General features: G+C 42.2%; 1 protein-coding gene across 1 annotated transcript; it reads right to left on the bottom strand.

Moving 5' to 3' along the window:
• Positions 1–1663: 1663 nt before the first annotated feature.
• On the bottom strand, positions 1664–6905 carry bambia (BMP and activin membrane-bound inhibitor homolog a). Its single transcript, XM_084049037.1, has 3 exons — positions 6379–6905; positions 3777–4067; positions 1664–2860 (listed from the first exon to the last, which is right to left on the bottom strand). The coding sequence occupies exons 1-3, from the start codon at positions 6452–6454 to the stop codon at positions 2442–2444; spliced, it is 786 nt and encodes a 261-aa protein (XP_083905163.1). The 5' UTR covers positions 6455–6905; the 3' UTR covers positions 1664–2441.
• Between the last annotated feature and the right edge of the window lie 2062 nt (positions 6906–8967).

Below are 8967 nucleotides of genomic sequence, written 5' to 3'. Positions count from 1 at the left end.
GTGTCAAATTATCTGCACAGCACTTTTCTTTAGTTTTTAGCTAAATTCCCCGCGTTGCATTGCGTTATGAGCTTGTAGATCAGCTATTTCTGGCAGAGATTTGGCGTAGATGGGAAAAAGGAGGCCAAGTACGGAGCCCTGGGGTTGCATAAAGAGCCTAAAAAACATAATGAGCCAACCAAATCACAAATTGGTGCATAGATTATAAGCACCGCATTCATTGGCTCATCCCCACTGAATGAGCAATGGGCAAGTCAAGAACTCATGGCACAACTGTATTCATATCCATGCAAAATAGCCTCTATAACACTATTATCAGTCTTATCACTCTGAAAACGTTTTTGATTTACTAATGCCAAATAAAGTTTACATTTATATTTTGTAGTGTATAATTTGCCTCTGTGGTGGAATGAGTGCACACAAAGTACTGATATAGCAAATTAAGATATAATTTATAACTTTTTGTATACCGAATGGTTGTCACAAAATCCCAAGGTACACCTGGTTTTGCGGCACACCATTGTGTAACGTATTAGCATTAAAAACCCATTAAAACCGGGAAAGCATCTGTGTCCTTTTAGATGTTTGCATTGGCTAGTCAAAAATAGCAGATATACAAGCTCGCAGTGTGTCACTTCGTGTGCCGCGCTGCGAGCTTGTGCATCCGCTATTTTTTAACATTTTTGAAAAATCTTGAAAGTGTGAGAACTACGGATTTAGAAGGCATTTGTAGAATCGGCCTCATGCAGGTCTTAATGGGTTAAATCAGCAACTATGAAGACAAACATATTATCAGTGCAATGGATGTGTCTAACGGGCCCACTTTTAACAGCGACATCTTAACATTATACGAGTAGTAAAATGTGGCTCACCTAGGAACAGGCAGGAGAGGCCCCCTATTTACCAACACACTCCTGGATACAGGAGGGAAGTATGCTTGCTGAATTACACCCAGAGAGGCTGACTGGGGGGGGGGGCTTACTGGCATTAGAGTGGGTATAAAATAAATAGCACTACTACTTCCAGAATAAATCCAGAGAGGGAGGGAGAGTTGTTTGAAGCTGAAAGTCTGACCTCTGGAGAGGGCTCAAGAATGACTGAGTCAGATGTACAGCATTACTGTAAAACAAGGCCTTTACTGTCAGCTTTGCAGCCACGCGCACACGCATGCACACGCATGCACACACACACACACACACACACACACACACACACACACACACACAAACAAACAAGTGTGCCAATCCCACACTCCTGCCTAGCTTTGAAACTTCACACTACCAAAGCAGCATGGTTCTGTTACTCATTAGAAGCTCTCTCTCACTCTCTCTCTCACACACTCTCTCTCTCTCACACACACACACACACACACACACACACACACACACACACACACACACACACACACACACACACACACACACACACACACACACACACACACACACAGCATTACACAAATACTCACCATGTGCCTACTCATGTGCACACCTCTAGCTGCGTGACATGAATGTGGGAATTTTCATACACGGCTAAAATAGCTCTGTTTGGCTACGTGCCGAACGCTTCTCTGTGTGTGAGAGAGAAAAAAAAAAACACCATCGGGTCTCATTTCTCAAGAGTCCTGTGGTTCATTGCAACAGAAAATGAGTGAGCCCTGAACTAAATAAAAAGTCACCTTTAATGGATGTTTTGTTTCATTCACACTCACAATCAAGCTTATAGTCTGATCACAAAGAGAGATGTTGGACATTCACCCAAAGCAAGACACACACTGGTCAGTTCATCAGACAAAAATATAATATATATATATTTAAAATCTTTACAATAAGCTTGAATCACGGAACGTACACAGAGGAGTGTGCACACTCTACAGTCAAAACACTGAAATCTTATTTTTTCTAGTTTTTTAAACTCCTCAGACAAGTCCTTTTTGTACCCTGGTGTCAGTGTAAAATTCTTCTTCTATTAAGCAAAGACAACTTGGATGGTTCGCTTCTCTTTTGCTTTCTGTATCTTTACAAATGTGCAAATAAGACAGATTTAGAATCCTTCAACGGTCAGCGTTTAAAGTCCAGGATCCTCAAGAGCAACGAACAGAACTGTCTCTCTTTCTGTCCGTCTGTCTCTCCACATCAGTCCCGCCCTCTCAAGTTGAAACTCGGCTCCTCATTGGCTCGCCTTTCATTTTCAAGTAAAGTGCTCCTTTATAGCAATAACCACACAGCGTGAGAATCAGTCTAGTCTTTTTTTCCGCCATTGAAAGAAAGACAACAACATGTGCCCGCTGGCACAATGGACGAAAGAAAAAAAAGGTGGAAATGTTTCTTTTTTTCTCATTTAAGTAATGAAAGAAAGGAAACCCAATGAGTGAGGTGTTTTAGTTTTTTTCGGGCCAGAACAGGAAGTGGAGAGGAGAGTCACATAGTCCCAGCAGGAAGTCATACGAACTCCAGCTTGCCGTGGCCACTGTACATCCCCCAGTGCACCAGAGACATGATCTTGTCATTGCCCAGGTCGGCCTGTCGCATCTTGTCGCAGGTCAGACAGCAGTTCTCGTGGCCTGTGACGGGCACCATGCACTCCAGGTCCAGCTTGGCCACGTGGCCTTTCTTGGCGTGGTGACCGTGGAAGCTGTAGTGGAGCCGAGACAGCATCTGCTGCCTCTGGTCCTGCAGTCGCTTGTTCTCGCTGCGGAGCATGCGCAGGGCCAGCATGATGAGCAGTACCAAGATGAGGCCGCCGGCGATGGGCACGGCGATCACCGCCGCACGGAACCATACCTCCTTGGCCGAGGCCAGCTCCTGGACCCGCGTCACCAGGTTCCTGTTGCTGCTCTCTGGCTGGTACCGACCATGATCTAGAGAGAGAAAGAGAGAGAGAGAGAGCGAGAGAGAGAGGGCAGAAAGGAATGAGTCACCTTATCCCGGCTGAGAGCCAGAAATTAATTTCAGCTAATAAACTATAGCCCACACTGGACAGAAATCCCCACCAGGAGAGTTCCCCTTCCTTAGTCTATGCACCTTTTCATAACTCAACGAGCCTGTATTTATGTCCAACATGCAGCCTTGTCGAGGAATATTCATTCTACAAGGCACATTCCTAACCCAGTGGGAAAATTACATGGTGCACATGCAGTAAAATAAAAAATATCTGATCTACGTCCAAGAGCTTAAAATTATAAGAAGAAAAAAAAAGAGGAGGGGTGCGTGTCTATAAAGAGTAAGGTGTATGAAAAAGCTTAACGCTCACAGTATTTCAGTTGGGAAGACTAAAGAGGCAAATGTTTAATGTTTACTGAGACATCATGAAAACGTTTAACTATACCCCTTTTGTTGGCGTTTCAACTAGGGTTGAGATCCGGAAGCGGAGGAACCGGAATCGGTTCCATCACACTTGGAACCGTTTCCGGAGCCGGTTTATTACACTGTCAGTGGTTCTCAAACTTTTTAATTTCAAGGACCACCATAACTCTTGAGTGTACGAATGGAACCAAATGGACTCGTTGTACACTCTCCGAGTTATAGACCTGTAAGGGTCCATTTGGTCAGGTAACCCAGAGGGTCCCTGGACCTCACTTTGAGAACCACAACAATAATGTGAATGTAATACCGTATGTATGATTGAATTTGTTTGAAAGTCAAAATGAAGTATATATTTTCGTTAAAGGGATCTGTTAAGAAATTGGACCGGAATCGTTCAAATCCTAAAAAGATCCCAACCCAAGTTTCAACAGATGCCTGTGCTCCAACAAGTCTAAGGTGGCGTTTTCTTACCTGTTGAGTCTCTAGTGTGTGCCAGGTCGTGCAGGCCTCTGTAGTTGCACATGTCGTCGTGACAACACTCTAGTGTCGTGGCCGAGACCCCGCCGAGGAGGACGTCTGTGCTCCTGGAGGAGCCGCTGCACATGTCTGCAGCGTTGGCTATGGGGTCTAAACACCCATGTGTAAGTGGAGAGTTGGCGTTGTGGGGGTCCAGGACCTTGGTGAAGCAGGCGTTTAGCTCCGATTTGCACATGTATCCTGTCGCTACGCAGTGCGGCGCATCACAGTAACACCTTATCTCTCCTGGAAAGGCATCGGGAGAGAGAAGTCAGGCTGTTAATATTACATCTAAAGCCCCAAGGCATACATAGTAATTGGTTAGTATAGTATCACATAATAGTACACCAATTTAAGTTAAGCTATAAGCTAAAATTGTAGCCTATTTAGATTTAGTGTAGTTATAACAGTTATGGCATATGGCATATGCATACAGCAAGTTGACAACATATTTCCAACTTAAGAGGTTTTATCAGCACACCATTTTATTTTCTTAAGACCACATTAGTAACATTAATATGAACCGAACAGCATAGGCCTTCATTTCAGAAGCAACCGTCAGAATTGTAGCCTAGTTAAAGACCAGGTAAATGAGAGACTTCAACAAACAACGTTATTCTAACATAAACTTTGCATTTGAGAGCCTTTTCGTGCAAAATTGCCCTCTTTTTTTCTGTATTATAAAACAGGAACCGTGTAGCTTATAATTAGTGGTTTGTTTGCCAAAGTCAATTTCTTTCAACCCAAATGGAAACTCGTAAAGGGGGGCGAGAGAGCTCAGTGCAGAAGTCTCCTTTTTCAGTTTGCACGCAAGCTTACTTGTGGTCAGGAGGACCGCTTGGGGGGGCAGGGTGGACCCATGGGCTCATCTAAAAAGCCTCCAGCAACCTTATCATTAAGACTCTTCCCTATACACGGGCCCACTTATTAGTGTGTGTGTGTGTGTGTATATATATATTAAGTGTGTGTGTGTGTATATATATATATATATTATATGTGTGTGCGTGTATATATACACACATATATATATATACACACACACACACACACACATATAAATTCCATATATAATATGATAATAAATTTGCTTTTATTTTAAAGCTCTTACAGTAGGCTATGGCTTACTTGGCCAGACATAGTAATGGTTGGAGTTGGAGTTAAGTAGTTGTAGTGTTTCAAATGAAGACGAATTTGATTGTTACCTTCTTGTTTCTGTGCAAATGAAGGTTTAAATCAGCCCTACATTTGACGTGTTTGCTTGTGGATGAAACTTTAGGGGGTTCACCGTGATCAACTCGTTTGTGAGTGATTGCTCTAATCACAGTAACTATAAGTTAGATCATTGATTTTATGTTTCATTAGAAATGACTAGAAAGTACAAACAGTAGGCTAAAAGACGTCCGCTAAAGCAGTGGTTCTCAACCAGTGGAGAATCCGTGGCTCAAATGCCCAATACATAATGGACCTCGATATGAAAAGGATATGAAAAGGGTTGCACCAGTGGTTTTCAACCTTTTTCGCGTCAAGGACCCCCAAATTGACACATATTAGCCCAGGGACCCCCCATTTGAAACGATATGCCAAGGACTCAACCATTTTGATTTATTGGGGGTCCCAATCTACACTGTATCATCATGATTAGTGTTCATTTAACTCTGAGAGTGTACAAATGGAACCAACGGGTCCATTTGGTTCCATTTGTACACTCTCAGAGTTATAGACACATAAGGGTCAATTTGGTTCCTAAGTATTAATTTGGCTGGGGACCCCCTGGAACCCACTCAAGGACCACTGGTGGTCCCCGGACCAATGGTTGAAAACCACTGCACTTTAAGTGAAAAGGATGCGCGCTGGAGCGTACAATGAAAACAACTAACGTTACTCTCTGCTGCACGTTACATCCGATCTATAACTGGGTCTCACTGGGCTTATTATTACGTTAGTGATGTGACACTGAACTTGACCAGGAACACGTTTAGAACACTGGTTCTCAAAGTGGGGTCCGGGGACTCCCAGGGTCCTCGGGGGGGTGGGGGGGGCAGCAAAAGTAGTTTATATAGCATCACAATAATTTGAACAATTGTATCCATGTGTACGTTGACTATTCAAAAAATGCAGATCTACAACCATGTAGATCTTGCTATTTTGATCATTTTTGAAAAATAGACATTTTTGAATAATTTCGGTTTTTTTTTTGTTTTTTTTTTAAACATAAATCTTCTCTTCTGGGGGTCCCTCGCAGAAAACCTTTTGAGATGGGGGTCCCTGGCACAAACCCTTTTCAGATGGGGGTCCGTGGCCAAATACATATCAATTTGGGGTCCTTGGCGTGAACAAGTTTGAGAACCACTGGTTTAGAACACTGGCACTGAGTCTGGTCGTTCTCTGGTAGCCCAACAATGCACTCAGAAGTCGGATAGGGGAGCAATGCCGTGGCCCCTCTACGTTTGAACTTCAAGCCCGTTCCAAATATGCTATTTTAACTTGATTCGGAGACGCAAACAATTAGCCCACTAACGGTAAATCTGCTCGCCGTTATGATCATGTTATACCCTACCTTTAGTAAGAAGAACAGCCATGGCACAGAGTTCCAATTGAAGCCAAATGGAAATGAAACTGGAATGGCGATCCATTTACAGCAAATTATCTTATCCAGTAGCAGATCCCGGTTGGCCGGAGCTTCGAGAAAACAAAACGTTTACATGAAGCTATCAAAGAAACGGATGCATTCCCGTGGCCGAGGGTAGTAGTGGACTCACAATCCTTGGGAAGAGAAACGCAACAAAAGGAAAAAATCACTCCAAAAGTCTTCCTTTTTGCGTCTACAAATCGGTGCGCATTTCTCTAATAAAAGCCGTCCGGCATTCTCGTAGAACGGGAAACAAGAACGCCTTTTCCACGCAAAATGAAAAATTATATTCCCAGTGAGAGATCAACACGGGATCGACTGGATCGAGGATGTTGTCACCGCTGATCCTCCTCTGTTCCTTCGGATCATCAGTTTAAGTATTCCTAGAACAGAGAAATGATAAAGAAAGGTTGATCAACTCCGGACTCTGTCTCGATCAGACTTGGAATAGAGGTTCTCTTTTAGTTGAAGAAATAGCTGTGGCCCCGGAGCTCTACTACGTAACACCTAACTCCACCCCCGAGCTCCCAATGGCCCCACCCCCGAGCTCCCATTGGCTGGGCCGGCCCCTTCATTCATTGTCTAACATTTCCATAATACCATATTCCATATGTCATTCCATTGGGTCAGGCGCCAGTCACTCCATCAGGTTATACATTTGTAATAACCACTATATTATGCATAAACAATGAATTAAAAACACAAAACCAAGTAGCTGTTACTTTTTGACAGTGTTGTAAAGTAACTAAGTACACTCAAGTACTGTACTTAAGTACAATTTTGAGGTACTTTTACTTTACTGGAGTATTTCCAATGTTCTGTACTTTTACTTCTCCACTACATCTCAGAGGAAAATATTGTACTTTTACTCCACTACAACTATTTCAAAACTTAAGTTACTAGTTACTTTGTAGATATAAATTATTATATTATAAAACTTACATTAACCACCGTAGCCCTATTTTATACCTCAGCTATTTGAAAATAGACAATCTAAAAGCTCACAACGCGTTGTGAAGCGAAGCTTGAGAGCTTGTAGATCTGCTATTTTCAAACATTTTAGTACTTTTACTTTTGGTACCTTTAGTATATTTTGATACCAATACTGTTTTACTTTTACTAAAGTTACATTTTGAACACAGGCCTTTTACTTGTAACAGAGTATTTTTATATTGTGGTATTGCTACTTTTACTTAAGTAAAAATATCTGAGTACTGTATTCCATATGTCATTCCATTCTTCAGGCACCAGTCACTCCCATCAGGTTACACATTTGTAAAAAACACAATATGCATACAAATATTTGGGGGGAAAAGCCCCCAAGTAGCTGTTACTTTTTGATGCGTTGTTAAATTATATTTGACATGCATTGTCCTGTTATTGAAACACAGTGAACAGCAAAAGGCATACAGCTTTGATAGTCATAAAAATAATATAGGATTTAACATTTGCATGACCATCTAAACTTACCTGCAGTGTAATTCCTAATCATGGCAGCCAGTCAGTTTGACGCCGTGTGTAAGCAGCAGAACCAGTGTTGCCAGATCTTATGAGAGAAATAAGCAACCAGGTCTAGGAAAACAAGCCCAAAAAGAAGCAACTAAAGCACTAGGAATTTTGATTATTATTACAAAACATACCACTTTAGCCTATACATTTTGGCCATTTGAAAATAGCCGATCTACAAGCTCACAACGCGTCACGATGCGACGCATTGTAAGCTTGTAGATCTGCTATTTTAAAAAAAGAAATAAAATGTGGAACATCTGGAAGATTGTTTTAAACATTCCAGCAACACAAATCTGGTACAGGTTCCCTGGCACAAAACATTTTCATATGGGGTTTAGGGACAAATACATTTGGGGGTCCATGACATGAAAATATTTGAGAACCACTGGTTTATATAACAATTTAAACATTTGAAAACAGGTTTTGTGAGAGAAATAAGCAGCCAGGTATATGAAAACAAGCCAAAAGAAGCAAGTATAGGCCACATGAGCACTTCAAACCAAGCTCACAAATTCGTGTAGATCTGATATTTTCTAAAGAATCTTGGATTTTTTTACACACATGTGGAATATTTGAACAACACAAAACTGGTACACAGGTGGGTGGCACATAATATTTTCAGTTGGCAGAAAAATACATTTCCACCTGGGGGTCCTTGACATGAAAATGCTTGAGAACCACTGGGTTTAAACAACATTAGGAAACAAGGCAAAATAAACTGCAGCCAACCACCAATATTTACAAGCAACTTCACAGAAAAACAAGCCCAAAGTCGCTTATAATAAGCGGACATGGCAACGCTAGAGCCTGCTCGCTGCCTACTGGGCGGAGCCATAGCGTTGTGGGCGGAGCAGGACAGACACTAGGCGGTTAGGGAAATGAGCAATCCAAAAAGACACACGGCGCCACTGAGACGACACACAGACACTGACACTCAATTGCCCTCTAAACAATTCCATGCAAAACACACAGGGCTTGTTGCAATCGATATCAGCAGCACGACCAACT

This window comes from Gymnoscopelus microlampas (genome assembly GCF_963454915.1).
Source record: "Gymnoscopelus microlampas genome assembly, chromosome: 22".
Lineage (NCBI taxonomy): Eukaryota > Metazoa > Chordata > Actinopteri > Myctophiformes > Myctophidae > Gymnoscopelus > Gymnoscopelus microlampas.
This window is presented reverse-complemented; position numbering and strand designations above follow the sequence as displayed.